Genomic DNA, 18948 nt, shown 5'->3' with positions numbered 1-18948 from the left:
TGTTTCACTATCTGAAACTATCTTGTTGTTGATGCAGGCTATTTTCTTGACCCCTTCACGGGACTCACAACAGGGGTGCCCCATTTACTCAGCCTGCCCCACAAGTGAATGAGTGCAGGAACCAGCTGGCTGCTTTAGTGCTGTCAGGAGCAAACTCCATGCAGGCCCTGCAGCAGCATCCAGGTGGGGGTGCCTGTGACGCCAGGGCCGCAGAGGGTGTGTGTGTTACAATGCTCTCTTAGCTCCGCCATCTGCAGACAGCAGTGTATTGTCAGCTCAGTGGGCCTTTTGCTTCATCACGTGGGGTGGCTGCCCTCTGCCAGTGAGGGCAAAGGGCCAGGGTGACAGTCTTTTGGGGTACCCACAATTTGTGCATCCTGAATTCTTGTTTGCTGCCCAAGAGGAATGAGGTCACACAGATGAACTGAAGGATTTTGAATGCAGAGAATTTTACTGAGCAATGAAAGTGGCTCTCAGCAGAGAAGAAGCTGAAAAGGGAATGGGAAGGGCACGTCACTCTCCCCTGAAGTCAAGTCACATCTCTCCAATGTCCAGCCACCATCTCTGAAGTCAAGTTGCCTCTCTCTGATGTCCAGCCACTTCTCCTCTCTACTGGCTGAGTCTGGGGTGTTTATAGGCAGAGGATAGGAGGTGGGGCAGGCCATACATAATTTTGGAAAACGCAACACTCTATTAGTAAAAAGACATTATTCAGAAAGAACCAATTGGGAAAGAATGGGCACACAAGGATGGAAGTTTTCACTTTGAGCTGCGGGTTTCAGGCTTTTCAGCTCAAAAGTGAGGTTTTTCCACGGACCTGCCTCTGTCTGCCTAAAATTTCTACACCTCTATCATTGTTACCACTGGATAACAGCTCTCCTATAAAGTTCAGGGACTTAAAACAAAAATTTACTTATTCACCTGGACAGTTCTTGATAGGGCCTCTCCTAACTGTTACAGTTACATAGCAACTGGGTTGGAGTCATCTTTTCTGGGCTTGACATCCAGGACAGCTTCTTCCCTTGTGTGTCTGGTGCCTCAGTGCTCCTCCAGGCAGCCTTTCTCTCCAGAAGAGTAGCCTGGACTTCTTGGCAACTCAAGCTTCCAAAAGAAAAAAAAGCAGAGACTGCCAGTTCTCTTATCAAACTGGCCTGGAACTGGCACAATGTACTTCTGCTGCCATATTCAGGAGGTCAAAGCAATCAAAGACCAATCCAAGTTCAAAGGCATTGGGGAAAAAATTCTACCTCTTAAATGAGAAGCGACACATGTATAAAAGGGGGAAAAGCATTGATTGCGGCCATCTTTGGAGATAAGCTATCGCGTTTATTTGTTTGTTTACTTTCTAATGGTCTGTCTTCTCCCATTAGGTTATAAGCTCTGTGAGACAACAGGAACCTTGTCCATCTTGTTTTATGGCTCTACTTCCAACACCTAGAATAATGCCTGACACACAGTAGGTGCTCAGTAAATAACTTAAGCACTTGATACATGTTTGGAGAACTAAGATAAACTGAATTAAACTTCTCCAGATTGGTCCTGCCAGATTTGCTGAGGCCAAGCATGCTGATGCCTCACCAGAAAAAAGAAACCCTAAAATGTAGGGTTTTGCTTTCTCTGCAAACAAGAAAAACTTGCCCTGAACACAAAATCTAGAAATAGATTTGGCATGTTTTCTACGTGGAAATATTTCCCATAGTACCAGAAATTACTTTCCCACAGCTTTGCGCTACATTAAAATATTGAAGTTGACTGAAAATATCTCCATTCTTTAATCTTGGTGTAGACTAGAAACAATTTTTTTGTAACAAAGTAAATATGAAAACTTCCTGATGTTTGAACACCCCAGATATCTCCAAACTTAAAATATCATTGCAAGTTAAGATAGATTTTTTTTAAATGATGACTGAGAAAGGTCATTAAAAGCTTGATTATTAAAATGTACAGATTGGGTTATAAAGCCAGCACTTATTTGTTTAAATCATTACATACGATCAAGCTCAGAAAATAAATTACCTCAAATCTCCTCTTTGCTAATTTTTACTGGTACACTCTATAAAATGATCCTATCTTTAAACCTTTGTGTAAACCCCTTGTAAATTACTAAGTGAGAATGTATTCATCAGAAGGATTGTAGTGATGTTTGAAATTTAAAAAGAGAGATTGAATTTTTAAAATTATACTTGCAGACTACTGCTAATGAAACTTCTTCTAACCCTAGTTTTGTCTTATCTTCAGTTTTTCCAGATTTGCTCAAAGCGATCCCAGTAAGCATCCATGTCAATGTCATTCTCTTCTCTGCCATCCTTATTGTGTTAACCATGGTGGGGACAGCCTTCTTCATGTACAATGCTTTTGGAAAACCCTTTGAAACTCTGCATGGTCCCCTAGGGTTGTACCTTTTGAGCTTCATTTCAGGTAAGTACGAAATTCTACCTCTGAAGACAAATGTGCTTTTCAATATGTCAAAAAGACGATCTACCTAAATATATGATTATATAGATTATATATGTTAGATTATATATAGATTATATAAACCATAAGATTATATATGTTATAATCTTAACATATATACATGGATGTACACTGTAGTATCATATATAATAACAAAAACTGTGGAAATACCACGCTTGTTCAACAGTAGGGAATTCAATAAATACTTTATGGGAGTCTATATGAATAACTATGATGCTGACATTAAATTATATTTTTGAAGATGTAATCAAGAGGATAAATGCTTGTCTCAAAAAGTTACATGGAAAAAGTGGTATGTAAACTTATATAAACATTGTGAACCTAATTTGACCATATAAAATATAGAGAATATACATATAAAATACTTATATGTCTATATGGGGACTATATATATATATATGAAATAGATAGGTAGATGATAGATAGATAGATAGACAGACAATAGAGACTCCAGTGTGTTGGTTGTGGTTGTCTCTGACCCATGACACTATGGGGTACTTTTATTTTTGCTCATACTTATCAATATTTCTCAGTGTTCAATAATGTGCTATTATTTATACATAATAATAAAAATAAATAAAAAATAAATAAATGGCATCAAAAAAGAGTAAAGGGCCAGTGTTCCCACGTATGAGCAGCCATGTTCAAGTCTGTAGATACTTTGTGTAGCCTAATGCTAAGTGTATCTGGGCAAGGATAAACTCTAAAGCCAGAAATTAGTTCATCAATAAACATGTGTTACTCAATAGCCAGGGCTGATGGAAAAGAATATAAAATCCAGTCAGTGCCAAACGGTGCTTACTATCTGCAGGTGGGAGAAGGAGAAAGATGAGAAAATGAAAAATGTGTGTATAATTTATTTATTTATTTATTTATTTATTTATTTATTTATTTATCTTTTTTTTTTTTTGAGACGGAGTCTTGCTCTGTCACCCAGGCTGGAGTGCAGTGGCCGGATCTCAGCTCACTGCAAGCTCCTCCTCTCGGGTTCACGCCATCTCCTGCCTCAGCCTCCCGAGTAGCTGGGACTACAGGCATCCGCCACTTCGCCCGGCTAGTTTTTTGTATTTTTTAGTAGAGAAGGGGTTTCACCGTGTTAGCCAGGATGGTCTCGATCTCCTGACCTCATGATCCGCCCGTCTCGGCCTCCCAAAGCGCTGGGATTACAGGCTTGAGCCACCGCGCCCGGCCTATAATTTATATGTAGCTGTTCTGTAGGAGATCTCTGTAGCTGTTCTGTAGGAGATCTCTGACTTCACCCCATTCTAAATTTGCAAAAAGATCCAACACTTTGTCAGATTCCTGGGAGGCAAGTAATTTTATTGATGGTTTCATGGAGAGATACAGAATGATAACAACTCACACAAAGCAAACAATGTAATGAAAATCTCTATTCGACTGTTTCTTTTTCTCTCGAAGTTGCCCTTTGGCTGCCAGCCACCAGTCACCAGGCTCAAGGTACTTTCTTGCTCTTGACACTACTCCCTTCTCTCACACAATTCAACCCCTGCCACAAGCGTGTATAGATCTCTTTCTATAAAACAAAGCCCTGTAGTTAACAGGTCACTCGCAGTGTAACCTCTGTTCATTGTTACTTGTGCACACTGCTTGGGGTCTCATGCCATCCACATCCTGCTAATCACATTATTCACCCAACCAAAGTATATCCTCCAGTGGAGATTCTGCTAATAATTTCTTTATATTTGTCACAAGTATGTAATACCATTTTAAATTGTACAGATGGTTACCCTATAAGGGAAGAGTCTAAGTCTTTCACATCTTTGTATCTCTGACAAAAGCATTCAGCATGAAGCTCTGTACACAGTGGACAATTCAATATGAATTTGCTGACTCGAAATAGCAAGCCTAGAAAAGAGCTATTTACTTGGTCACCTAGACAGAACAGGTTTCAGCAATCAGAATTCAGATGAGATGGAACTGGCAGAACAGGCGCTTTGAAGCAATAGGACATGAGCCAGTGAGGAGTGGGATGGAATATCATAAACAAAGGCCAAAGGCATTGCAATCGGGGCAGAAGAGCCAAGAGCACAGGCTCAGGGTGTGGGCAGACAGAACGAGAAAGTGATTCAGTCACAGGTGAAGGTCCAGATGAGAAGAGAGAGTTGGGATTACTTCTGCTCACCAAACATCCAAAACCAAACTGGTGGATCTGGGTGGTGTGCTGTTTTACTGATAACCATTACACATGATCTTAACAGAAGGAATGGAATGTAAAGCAGTGGTTCTCAGACTGGAGTCCCCAAATGAGCAGCATCTGCATCATCTGGAAACTTGATAAAGCAGCAAATTCTCAGGCCTTACCCTAGACCCACTGAATCAGAAACTTGGGGGTCTGGGGGAGGATGGCCATCCGTATTTGAACAAGCCCTTCAGGAGATTCTGAGGCTGGCTCAAGTTTGAGCTACAGGGAGTTGGTTCAACAGGTGTTGGCAGACTGACAAACAAAAAGGAGACCCCGAGGTAACTCCAAGATGGTAATGTCAGAAAGCAGCTTCCACCCCTAGGGCTTGGGGGAACCAACAAAAGAGTTTGGCATTGTCAGAACCTAGAAGCTTGAGGAGAGACCCCAGAGCATTGTGTTTAAGACCTTGAGGACTTGGCTCTGGGATACCACGAGGGGTTTCTGTGAGTGTGGAAAAGGTTGGACACTCCCCAATTGCTGCCACCGGGGAGAACTACAAGTGAAGTGGAAGGTGTGGGCCTTTCTCTCTTTTCTTTTCTTGTCTTCCCTCTCCCCCTGGTGCTCGTGTTTGACAGAAAACAGCTGAAAAGGCAGAACTAGTTTGGGAAGTCTTGACCTGGCATCATAAAGCAGAGAAAAGCAAAGCTGGAGTGAAGGTGAGACGCAACAACTTATTAGCAGCACAGCCGTCTAGCGCTCCAGCTTCTGAATGAAATTCCAAAGAACAGCCCATTTGGAAGACAAATTATTTGACAGTTCTGACAGACGACCAAACTAACAGCATTTGAAAAGCGAGATGACTCAGAGAATACAGAATTTAATCCAAATCCCTGATCTTATCTCTGCCTTTGGCCAAGTCTAATGCAAGGAGAACCTGAGCACACAAATATATGCGGAAACGATCAGGACCTCTGCCTGCATTCTGTTCCGTCTCACCCACCCTCAAATTTGTTGTAAAAGCTTGGGCTCAATAAAGTTTTGTGAATCACGGAAGGAAGAGAAGGGGAGAAAGGAAGGGAAGGAGCCAGCTCCAGATCTGTGTCTTGCAGAGGATAAAGGCCCAGTGTTTTTAGATCATCCAGTGTTTTTTTAAGCCGCAAATACTTATTTTTTAAATATCAAAATGTTCAATAACTCAAAAAAAAAAATACTGTTACGACAAAAAAACACATTTGAGGGTGAGATGGACTGACAGTTTGTGACCTCTGGGGATAAACAGGTCACTTTGGAATCACAGACTTCCTCATTCCCCTTAAATCCCATAGGGTACCCAGAAGCCCTTGGAACTTTGGAAATGTTTATTCACAGTTGTAATGTCCATGCAGACTCTGGCTCTAAGCCCCAATTGTGTAAGGGTAGGGTTTTGTAGCCCTTATCCCAAACATTCTAAATGTGAGCCAATGCCTTACATACTCAGAGGCCAGAGACTGCATTAGGGGTCCTTTATTTCACGTACGAGTCACATTCCAATAAGAGACGCCAGAGGTCAGCTCTCTTCCACCGACTGGTTCTCCTCCCTTGTTTCTCTCGCCAGTGTGTGCTGCCCAGGTGGCAGTGCTCACTGTCAGCAGAGAAGAAAAATGCTTTCCTCCTTGGACCTCTTTTCTCTTTTTCTCCTCCCCACTCACATCCAGCTTCCCTAAGCTTCCCCCTATCCTTGTGCTGAAGTCATTCTACGGTCATTTCTTCAACTGTCTACTTCTCTGTTGGATGGGCACCCAAGACTTGGCATCCTGGGGCATGCAGAAGGGGGAAAGGGAAGGGAAGGGAAAAGAAGTCCTCCCAATTGTCTATCTGGAACTTTCCACACTGCCCAGAGTACTGCTATGGGCATCTCCTTTTGTCTCCCGATGTGGTGCATGCCAGACCCAGCAGGTAGAAAAGGAAAGAAAGCAACCCATTGGACCAGGCCAGCAATGGCTTCAGTCACACAGCTCGCTCATACTTATGGCTTCATATTCTGTTGCCTCCTGAACAAGACATTTCTTCCACTCTCACAGCCTCCAGTTTAGCTCATATTCCTCAGCATTCTCCATGTAATATTGTTGCATGAAACCCATGCAAGTCAGCCAGTTTGCTCTTTCTCATCTTGTCATTTACAAACTGGTGCTGAGAAGTCTTTTTCCCAAGGTAGGATTTTAGTAATACCTTCATCATCCCCCATAGTTCATTTTGGGCAGTGATTCTCTTCTTTGACTGTACATTAGAATTATCTGAATAACTTTCTAAAATGACTGATCTCGGGGTCTCACACAACACTCATTAAATTATAGTCTCTGGGGGTAGGGCTTGGGCACTGCTATTTTACCTTAAGCTCTCTGGAGTCATTCTAATTTGTAGCCGGTGCTCAGGGTTGTAATATAGGTGAATATATTTCACATATTTGTCAAACATTGGCCGAGTGCCCACTATGTGCCAATCATTATAATAGGCACTGGTGATCCCACAGTGAATCAGGCACACAGTGCTGTCTTCATGGAGCTTGTAGTCTAGAGGGAGAGTCAAACAAAAGTGTATTTCAATAATTAAGTGATTACAGATTGCAATAATTACAATAAGGGTGATAAACATGTTGCTATAATATGCAATAGTATGGCCTTTCACCAGACATTTCTTAAAGAGGTAAATCATCTATCGGACACCTTTTAAAATCTCATCTAATTTCAAAAGTGTACATAAACGATTGAGTTATTATAGTTTGCAATAATTACAATGAGGGTGATAAACAAGTTGCTATGAAAGAGAATGATAGCAGAGGTCTGGCTTTGATATGGTGGTCAGGGAATACTGCTCCAATAGCTGAGTTCTAAAGCTAAGAAGGAACTGAGAACCTTCACAGAACATCCCAAGTAGAAGAGGAAGCACACTGAAGACTCTAGGGAAAGAGATCTGCTTGCTGTAGGAACCAAAAGAAGGCCAACATGGCTAGGGGCTGGGTAGTGAGGGGGAAGTAGCACAAGGAAAAAATGAGGTTAGAGAGATCAGTTCATACCAGTTAATGTTGGACCTTAAATATTAACCATGGTAAGTCTTTTAGAACTGATTCTAATTGCAGTGAAAAGCTTTTGAAAGATTTTAAAGAGATGTCTGATAGCTGATTTACCTCTTTAAGAAATGTCTGGTGAAAGACAATACTATTGCATTGGAGGTGAAAAAAGATGAATGGATTCTAAAAACATTCTGAAAGTAGATTCAAAATATTTTTCAGGTAGCTTATGCAACTAATAAATAGTGGTGGCATTATGGATAAGACAAGGGAGGAGCAGTCTTGCTGTTTAGGACAAGAAAAAGGTGGGGAGAAGAACTCAGCACTAAAAATCATGTGTTCCATTTGGGGCACGTCAAGTCTGAGATGCTATGAGACCACCAAGTGGAGATGTCAAGTAAATAGTCAGTTACATGAATCTGGAGTTCAGTGAAGAGGTCTAGAAGAAAGGCATAAATGTGGGCATTATTAGGATATAGATATTATGTAAAGCAATAAAATTGGATGAGATCACCTAGGGAGAGAACGTACATAGATAAAAGCTGGCCTAGGACCAATTCCTGAAGAACACTGACAGTTAATTTTTTGGTTGAGGAGGAGGAGAAGCCAGCAAAAGACACGGAGTAGCAATGTCCAAAGAGAAAGAGGAAAAAGGAAAACTGGGATATTATGGGTGTCCCAGAGGGAATGTTTTAAGGGTACCAGTCAGCAGTGAGATTTGTGTAAAGTGGGCTACCTGTAATAGAGGTGCGGGCAGGAGAAGGCAGAATAGGGAAAAGGGGGTGAAAAAACTTCCCTCAAGATTTATAATACAGTGGGAGAAAAAGAGAGAGAGAGAACTTAAGGAGGTAGAGGAAGAGAGAGAACCAAAAAAGAGGGAGCTGAATATAGAAGCAATTAGATTCACAGTTTTCAGTTGCAGCATTGATATTTGAGTGGGGGCCTTTTATATATTCCATTCTAGATGTTTTCCAGTTGACGGGAGAGAGCCTTACCTAGATCTGCATGTAGATGAGAGTAGGCCAGCTGGCAGACTTGACATGGGTCAGTGGTAGAACATCCTAGTAGTTCTGTGAATACTCTCTGAGAATGACATGAAAAGTATTGGTTCAGGCCTTTTGGAGGTGATAAAAGCCACCAAAATGTGAACTTATTGCAAATTGTATTTGTTACCATTTGCAATGATTATAATTATTCTCTTATATATAGCATTTCTTACGTATAGCTTCTCTTACATATAGCATCAGGAGTTATGCCTTCTCTTACATATAGTGTCTGCTGTGAGTTATGCAAGCAAGGCAAACAAAATTGCTGCCTTTCTTTAAAAAGAGGATGCTCCTAGTATGGGCCTAACTAATTATGATAATTACAGCTATGGCATGGAACATAAGCACATTCATAAACACAAAGACAAGAAAACAAAGAACAGTTTAAAAATAGAACACTTACATTATATATCAGTTTCAGTATTAATAATAACCTGGACTCTGAAATATGTCTGGGGCACATTATTCTGCAAATGGTGGTGAAAAAAAATCTGCATCTCATCTCTACGCCAATCCTTATGGAGGCGCACTTTTTCAGAAGTTCAAGAAAGAGATACAGGGATGTCCAGTCATCAAAGCCACAGAGCCTGATGAAGGATAAAGGATTTGTGGCAGGAAAACCCAGCAATGAAAATATTCTGCTAGTTTCTCAGAACAGAACTTAGAAAAGAGGCCACAGAAGGAAAAGAGAAGTAATGTTAGACAGCTGATGTTGGCAGTGGGCAAAGAATTTCATTTTCGTATGCAGGGAAGTGGCTGAATGGGCAGTGTTGTGAGGAATCACATTCCAGGTCATTCATGTCCACGGTGTGGTAGGAGGACCGTGTTTCATCTATTTTGTACATGGCCCAGCCATGACCTTGTGCAAGGAAATGCTTAATCATTTTCTATCACAGTTGCAAAGAGATTCTTGCCCTACTCAGAATGTATGTCTTCCCTCCTGTTTCATTTAGAGTCACAACCCAAGTCCTTGCTATGGTCTCCAAAGCACCACTTGATGTATCTACTTCAGAAATACACACAGACAGCTCACCTATTTCTATCCCTTACCTTCCTCCCCTCTTCACTCAAACCACCTAATTCCTTTGCATTCACTCTTCCTTCAGCCTGAAATAATCTTCCTCCAAATATCTACCTTCTCACTCCCTCACTTCTCTCAAGATGCACTTAAATGTTATCTTCCCTATGAGGCCTCCCCTGGCCATCCCTCCCCAGCCTTCCTATCCCCCTTCTCTGCTTTGTTTTATTCTCCTTAATATATATCACACTCTGATAAACTATTGAATGTACTTATCAAGTTATTGCCTCTCCCTCTTTTTCCATTGTCTCCATCACTGAGAGCTCTGTGAAGAAAGGGATTTTTACCTGTTTCATTTAGTGCTGTACCCCCAGTTCCCACAACAGTGCAATAGGCACTCAATAAATAGTTGTTGAATAAATGAATAAAACAGAAGTAGCTAAATATTTTCTGGTAACAAATGACATTCTTCTGAAAATGTCATATTTTCAGACATATTTCTGAAAATAAATTCAAATTAGATAGACATTGTATTTTTAGATCATTTCTTCTTTGCATTAATCATCCTTCTCAATAACATAACATCTGTAAAACTTAGGTTAGATATGGGCTCTTCAACTTTCCATTACAGAAGATAAAGTGAAAAGGCTAGACCCAGTGGTGTTATTCCTTCATCTACATCTATCCTTTGGAAACACATGACCAAATTGCTTGCCATCACAATCTCAAAATCTACTCTTTGGTATTAACTCTCTTCACTTGTCGCTCTGTCCCTTTCTAGATGGTAGCCATCGGTCTCTGGAGCAGTGTAGACTCAGAACAACTTCTATTGGGGGAAGAAATTATTGCTGGTGACCTTACTTTCAATTACCAACTTTCAAGTGACATTGGCATAATTTTAGAGAAAATTAACACCTACACTTGTAAAGTTGTGGCTTTCCCACACCCATTTATCATCTTTCAATATTCCTTGAAAAGGAAATTATCAATTTATCATTCTATATTGGCAATGAAATGCCTCTAATATCTGTCACCTATAAGACAATTGAAGATGATGTGTTGAAAGCTTTCTGAAAATGTTGATCATTACTTTAAATGGAATTGAAATTCCAATTTAATATTTCCCAAAATACGATCTTACTGATAATAGGATAACATTTCAGAGATTTCTTCCCCTTCGAGGACCCAAACCCATAGTACTTCTGGACTCTCACAGATCCTGGCAGGGTGTTCCCACTCATAAAAGCGTCCCACTCATAAATGCCCTCGGGGTCACGCAGGGATGAAGAAGCAACTCTCAATGGCTGTGTCCTACGTTCACATATAGTAAGGACTGGGGGAGACCGGTGCTCAATTCTGCAGTCTCAGACAGCTGTCAGAGGAGAGTCATGAATGTGCAGTGTCTAGCACATTACAAACGTTTGTTAATTGACTGATCATTCATGGTGTGACAGCCCTATAACTCAGCTATCCTATTCAGTCAGAAATTAACTCAGTAATCAAAGTCATTAAAAGGAAGAAAAAAAACCTACAGCACCAGCCAGATGGTGGGGAAATCAGACGGATGAAAGGAAAAATGGCTGTAGGTCACTGAGTAAGACACTGGGCAGCAAAACCTGGGCCTTGTGCCTGGTTATACTCCAAATTATAGCCCCAGCAAGGTTTGGCAGGCTTTTCAAAGTCCTGGTTTATTCTAACCTTTCTTGGGAGCAGGAGCAGTGTTGGTCAGATGGACAGACACATAAGGAATCTGTCCAAATGGCACCATGTGGATTTGGGCTCTTGGTGTACATGGATAACTGGGAAAAAGAGGAGAGAGACATGTAGGACTGATCCTACCATTTGTGAAGTCTTGGGCAAGAGTATGAATGAAAACCCACTTCTCTTCCCCTGCCTGGCTCCACTGCACACGGTAAAGAACCTGAAGCATATGAGTGTGGACACTGTACCATGTATCCAAGCTCTGACCATGCCTCTTGAAACAGCTATTCCTCAGCCACCGTTTGACCCTGAGAGGACTGACCCAGGAGAAATGACCACATAGGCCTTGAAAATGGGCTCAGGGCTATTTATGAAGTAAATTCCGGGGTCGCAGGAGTATGGACTAAAATGTGAGTTGGGCACGCCAGATGGGTATGTTCTATTGACTTCAAGGATTCCTTGTGCTATGGGAAGGAACCTCTCCAGAACAGAGACAGAGCAGAACCCTTTAAATGTGGAGCACAAAGCAGGAGCCCCTCTTGCTGGATTCAAAGGGTCGTACTGGAAGTGGGTAGGTTTAGTCCTATTCTCACATCACTCATATTCCTTACACACTTCTTTTATAGCCTTAGCAGCCATGCCACAAAGAGAAACTCTTCATGCGTATCTTTTGGTCCATAAGTCATAAATAGTTATCCTTGATCCCATGTCTTTTTTAGAGCTATGGACAGAGAGAAGCAAAAATATCCCAAGTTCACACTGAGTTGTCTCTCTTCATATCTCTTATCCCTTAGCAGTCACTGAAAGGTTATGAAACTCAGGCTGGGTTTTTATCCTCTGGCCCTGAAATGACGATGCTGACCTCGTGATCAACCCTAGAACCCAGAGCAAGATATCAGACTGTCCTCTCTACTACTAGACAGCACACTTTGTTTTGGGGGCTGTGTGCTTGAAATATTAGCTATGGCAAAAGACTTTGAGTCTTATGACACCCCAAGTAATTTTTACTTTAGGAATTTGAAGTACAGCCTTGCTGTAACGCTGTCTCCTTAACAAAGTACTACCTTTAAAATATTTAACAACTTGAAAAGGAAACCGAGCTTGAATTTTCCTTTCAGGTGCTCAGGAAATAGTGTTTCACTTCTGTCTGAAATTCACCATCTCCTCAGACAAAGAAGGCTCTTATGGTAAAAGCAGTGGCATTTTCTCCACAATTTTCGAATAAAAGATAAAGAGAAAACAGCACTGCAGCCTTTTTGTTAGGATCTAACAATAAAGCAATAATACGGTTTTGCCAGGGGAGAGCACTGGTTTTAAGCTTAGAATACAAAAATAGGCTGACAAAATTTTACAAAGGAATATTCTCAGCTACCACTCTGAGGATAGTAGAAAGTGAAATTTCAAGAAAATTACATTATGCAATTATTTGATGATGATTAAACTGATGGGCCAGTTCTATGTGAAATTCTAAAGTAGAAGAAATGTGATGTCGCCTTTTCTGCTCACCTCTCCCCTCATTCCTACCCCGCAATCTCTACCTCTACCCCAAACCCAGCCTGACCTTTGGGAAAGGAATGGGGGCTGTCACCTGCATGATAGCTCCTCTTGCCTGCAATGCTCTCCCCACACAGTCCAGCATCCCTCTGCTCAGCTAACTTTTCCTACAGCTCCTTCTGGCTCCTTCTAAGGACACTTCCATGATGCTGCCCACCCTCTCAGTAACAGCCTCCCTACTACCCGTTGATTACATGCACTGTAATTGGTTAGTAATTGATTTTATGTCCTCCGCCCAATTATACTCCATGGGAGCAGAAACCATGTGTATTTTCTTTAATGTTTAAATCTCCACAACTGTCCCCTATATAAGTCTAATGAATAAATGAACGAGTGAATTAATGAAAAGAAACTCAAGCCATTATGTTGCCACTCCTAGGATATTTGGATTAACTTTAACTGAAGAGTAAAAAGCATTTACCTGTCCTAAAGGAGACATAAAATCAGTGGAAGAGTATCCGGAGGGAAAAAAGACACTGTGATACGTTCTTTTATATTGCCTACCCTGATATAGTCAGGTGTTCCTGATATGGGGTGGGCTGGGGATTTGAAATAAAATTGCCTAATTTGACATAGTAAGTGGAGGAATCAGGATTTGAAACCAAATTGGTTTGACCTAAATCAAGCTATTATGATAAGGACTTGCAAGAAAAAAGGAATCCATAAAAACCATACGAATAGCTACCAATTAGTAAGCATTTATATGTGTCAATTACAATGCCAAATGCAAATCATGCTTTATTTATATTAACCACCTTTTATAGATGAAGAAACTGAGACCTGAATATTAAAATTGCCTACTTTTGCATAATAAGTAAAGGAATCAGGGTTTGAACCCAAATTGGTTTCAACTAAGGCAGAAAACTATCCCAGCAAGTCTCCTATTAACTGGAACCCTATTGTGGTGGCCTGGGGTAGAACAGTGGCTGTGGAAGTGCTGTGAAGTCCTGGTCATCCCATGTGCTCCTGATCTGGTCCCTCCTGCCACCTGCTTCTGCTCCCTGTGCCATCCACCCATCTGGAAGTCTCCCATTGTCCATCTTCAGGGGAGACACTCACCAGAGCTTCCAGCTTCCAGCCAGTATGGAGTGCCCCTGTCCCCCAGCAATCTCACCCAAATCACAGCTACATCTGTTAAGATTAGGCTACCAATGAGTGATAGATGAGGGGGAAAAATAATAATAGTGTACTAAATAAAACAAATTTTTTTTTTCTTACACATAAAAATCTGGAGGTTGAAGTCCAGGGCTGGTCCAGAGACTCCAAGATCTGGGATTTAGACTCCTTCTTTCTTGTTTTTCCACAGCGTATTTCTTCCATTTCTGGGGCCACATTGGTCCAAAATGTATGCTGGAGCTCCAGTCATTGCATCCATATTTCAGCCACAGCAAGGAGGAAGCAGGGAAGAAAGGACAGGCCCCTAATACCTGTATAGTTCAAGAAGACTTTCCCACCTATACATCCCAACCACCCTTAGTTGAACAATGCCGTCTTAATTCAAGACACTCACATGTCCAGCTAAAAATCTGAATTCTGTTACAAACAAGGAGAATAGAGATGTGCGCCCCCTCAACACCTTATCCATAGCTACCTTTGTTCAGGTTTTCCTTTGTGCTGCTGTGGCCAAGTGAAAGCCGAAGGAGCCGTGGTAACCCTTCTGAAGGGAGGCCCGGGGCCTTTCACAAGAGGTCGCATGATTGGCCTTTATCCTGCATGGCTGTGAAGTACAGAGAAATATTTTCTCTTGAAGCCACATCATAGCAGTGGCTGCTTTGTAGCCTGATCCCACCATTATGCCTTTAAAGTGCCTAGCAATTCAGCCTTCACATCATGCGAAGAGGAATATCTCCCAGTCTTTGTAAGATCAGTGTAATTCTAACCACCTCCTTACCCCCCACTGCACTCCTACACACACACACACAGATCTTCTTCACTCAGAGCAGAACCATAACCCAAGCACTACTACCTATAGATTGAAGAATCAGGCTCATGATTACAAATACGCAGTATTTTTTTTGTGGAGAATGTAAATGGGGATGATGGTAAGAGATTTCCTTGGTTTACACATTGACCCTCTTCCCTGGCCCTTACAGTCAGGAAATATTTGTCCCAACATGTTGTTTCTTCTGTTGCAGGCTCCTGTGGCTGTCTTGTCATGATATTGTTTGCCTCTGAAGTGAAAATCCACCACCTCTCAGAAAAAATTGCAAATTATAAAGAAGCGACTTATGTCTACAAAACACAAAGTGAAAAATATACCACCTCATTCTGGGTCGTTTTCATTTGCTTTTTTGTTCATTTTCTGAATGGGCTCCTAATACGACTTGCTGGATTTCAGTTCCCTTTCGCAAAATCTAAAGACACAGAAACAACTAATGTAGCTGCAGATCTAATGTACTGAAAGGCAAACCTTTCTATAATTTTACAAGGGGGTAGACTTGCATTGGTCACTTTTAGATGTGGTTAATTTTGTATATCCTTTTAGTCTGCATACATTAAAGCATCAGGACCCTCCATGACAATGTTTACAAATTATGTACTAAGGGTACAGGCTGGAAAGTAAGGCAAGCAGAAGGAAGGCTTTGAAAAGTTATTTTATCTGGTGGAAAATTGCTTGACCCAGGTAGTCAAAGGCAGTTGACTAGAATCGACAAATTGTTACTCCATATATATACACACACATATATATACACACACATATATATACATACACATATAATATACACACACATATACACACACATATACACACATATATATACACACACATATAATATACACACACATATACACACACACACATATATATACATATATACACACAAATGAAAGTATAAGATGCCCTTCCATCAAAAAGGAATCAAAAGGCACATAGAATATATTTTAATAAAAACAAATACTATTTCTGATATATCCACACATTTGTTGCCACAGATTTCAGAAAACTGACCTGGAATCGCTTTCCTAAAACAGTTGTGTATTAAATGAACATCTATAAAATGTATCAACCCACTTTTTTAAAAAGTTTGTTTAAAGTATAGTCTTAGGCCAGGCATGGTGACTCACACCTGTAATCCCAGCACTTTGGGAGGCCAAGGTCGGAAGAACATTTGAGTTCAGGAGTTCGAGACCAGCCTGGGCAATATAGTGAGACCCTGTCACTAACAAAATTAAAAAATAAAATAAATATAAAATATAGGTTTTTTAAAAGCATAGTCTTATTAACCATGTCTGTTGGTCAAAATTTGCAAACTCTAAAAGAAGAAAGAACCAAGCTTAGGGTATTTTTCCTCCTGTGCCTGAGTCCCAGTTACATTCACGACAGTACTTTCAATGAAGATAATTGCTGAGACCACTGAGGAATCATGAAAAATGATCTCTACGAGTACACTTGATGCAAAAATGACTCATTGGGGGCTGTTTTTCTAGCTATAGTGTCTTGAGTACTAATATGCAATTATGAAAATTATATTAAATCTGGGATTATGATGGTATCACTGTGTCATCTTGGTCTTGGTCTGGCTGTCACCAAGCATGACCCAGGTCAATTTTTTTTTTCCCTTAATTACCCATCAAAGTGATCTGCAGCTGACTAAAGGCCACAGCTGAGCCTGGAACTGACCCTTCCTTCATCCTCAACCTGCTGTCCTCCAGAAAGCACCAACGAAAAAGCAGAGAATGACAGCAAACAGATCACCAGGGCTCTGACCACAGATGCTGGGTACTCAGCAGCCCTCATGTAATAGGTTTGAAAGTGCTCCTTAAAATAAAACACCTTTTCCCTTTGGAACTATTTACAAGGATGAAATAACCATATACCTGAGAAATAACTTACTCTGGTGTCAATTTGCTGTTTGCCAGCAGACATCAGAACACACCGAGTTTCCAGATGCTGGTTTTTCCCCTTAAATCAGAAAACACACCTGGAGAATTTCTAGAAGACTACAATTCAGTCTAGCCGCAAAGGTGATTTTTTTTTTGGTAACAGGCTAGAGCCCAGTTCTGCAAGTCTACAGCTGAAATGGTCCAGTACAAAAGCACTGGAAATGAGGAGTGGGCTGGGAGGACAAGGACCATCTCCTGTGTGAGGAGTTGGCTGGAGGTGCCCAAGACCAGGTACCCTCTGCACTCTCATGGGATCCCTCTCTGTCTTCTTGGAGTTTTGAAAAACTCCTTCGAGCACCAGCCTTTTTTCTTTAGAAAGCAAGTCTCCAATTGTTCTCTGTTCTGTAAAAAGAGAAAGAAAAGCTGGAGCAGCTGCTGAAAAATCTAATGAGGACCTAAGAGGCAAACCCACCATGTTCCCTGGCTGCAAAGGAGAAGCAGGACTGTGAGACGCTCAAAAGGTCCCTGCAGAGCACACAGCACACAAAATAAAGCAGGAAACAACCTGGCACCAGCAGTGCACCCGTCTCCCTCTCTTCTCGTAGATGCAACGCCTAGTCCCCTGGCCTATGGGGAGCCCTTAGAAGACGGGTCTGGCCAGGACACTCGTTCGTGGCTCCCGCTCGGTGGGAATCAAAGGCCCCGGGAATGACATTCATTTTGCTGGGACCGGCCCTCCTCCCAAGGTGTCAGGGAGCCTTCTCACAAGGTCACAGGGCCCCCTGCTGGCACTGGGGAGGCAAACACCATGCCAGGTGGGGAGCCTGTTTCATTGTCTCAGACACCCTCATGTCATCATTAAGAACATCAGTGCTGATGATGCTGCCAGAAAGAATGGCAAGAAGAATGTATGAACACCGTCCTAGGTTCGTCCAGCTGGACCCAGCCAAGGCAAGATGTGTTCACCGGAAGAGGAGCAAGCTTCAGAATGAAGCAGAAACAGGTGCAGATGGTGCATTAGAATGAAGAGGAGGGGCACTGCTTACATCTGGGCTCTTACAGTTTGCAAAGGTCTTTTGCTCTTGTGGTGCCATCTGTTCCTCCAGGGAAGCTGCTTCCATGTCACATTCCAGGTGTTCAGCGCCTCTCAACATGGCCAGAGTCTCATACATTTATACAATCAAGGCAAGGGACAGTGCTATTATTCTCCTCTCCCTCTGTTCCTTTACCTGGTAAGAGGCTAGGAGAAGGAGACCACCACCCCTTCTTAACCCTGGTGGAGACAGAGGGTGCACACTGGCAGCGGTAGGGTGCACCAGCTCCAAGGTAAGCGTGGCTTGCTACTAGAATGGATATTTGTCCCAACCATTTACCTAGAGAAACCTGAATGAGAACCTAGGGATAGACTCCAGAGGGTGGAAAGTGGGGTGAGGGTGGGGGAAAGATTAACCTCCCTCTCAATTTTCCTCCCCCTCTCCCCTTCCAGTAAGATCCAGTGTTGTCAAAACAGTGCAGCTGCTATAATAGAAATGCTGCTTCAAGACCAGTCCCAAGCCTGGCCATGTTTCTCTAACTGCCTTGCTGCCCCTGGTCTCTTTTATTTAGATATCCTGGGGCCTGTACTAGTTCAGTGCCTGGTATCTGCTCTAGAGATGTGCCCATTCTCAAGCCCCTTTAACATGGCAGTTGGTCCTGACTCAGGGCTGATGGGCCACCTCCATCAGTGACAAGGGACACAGCAATGCTGGTCAGTTTAGAGTAAAGGGTAGACAGAAAGACTGGGCAGCACTGGGATCTCTGCTTCTGGGCCAAAATCCCCCCTTGGAAAAAGCCCTCTTGCTCCTGTAAATAATGATGTAAACCAAATTAAATTATATTTTGATTTCAGACTTAGTGATAAATTCACACTTAGGCAACCAGACACATCCATGGGCGTCACAGCTCAGAGCTGGGATTTACTAGCCTATTTGGAAAGTCCGAAGACCCAAGTCAGAAATCTCCAGACTCTCCCCTGCCAGTCCTAGTGGACAGTATCAGGCCATGCTTATAGAGACCCCAGGGTGGAAGTGAGGTGAGGGATAACTATGATGCAGTTAAAAGGCAAGCGTCTTAAGAAATTGTTTCTTTGCTTGAATCTTGG

General features: G+C 41.9%; 1 protein-coding gene across 1 annotated transcript in view; it reads left to right on the top strand.

Annotated features, from left to right (window-relative positions):
* Positions 1 to 15433, top strand: part of CLRN1 (clarin 1) — a 43302-nt gene extending 27869 nt beyond the window's left edge. Inside the window, 2 exon segments of the mRNA NM_001194378.2 lie at positions 2239 to 2418; positions 15119 to 15433. Coding sequence (NP_001181307.2) covers positions 2239 to 2418; positions 15119 to 15384 — 446 coding nt within the window. The 3' untranslated portion in view covers positions 15385 to 15433.
* The last annotated feature ends 3515 nt before the right edge of the window (positions 15434 to 18948 follow it).

This window comes from Macaca mulatta, chromosome 2 (genome assembly GCF_049350105.2).
Source record: "Macaca mulatta isolate MMU2019108-1 chromosome 2, T2T-MMU8v2.0, whole genome shotgun sequence".
In the NCBI taxonomy this organism is placed as follows: Eukaryota; Metazoa; Chordata; class Mammalia; order Primates; family Cercopithecidae; genus Macaca; species Macaca mulatta.
Note: the sequence above shows the minus strand (reverse complement) of the source record. Positions and strands in the feature narration are given on the sequence as shown.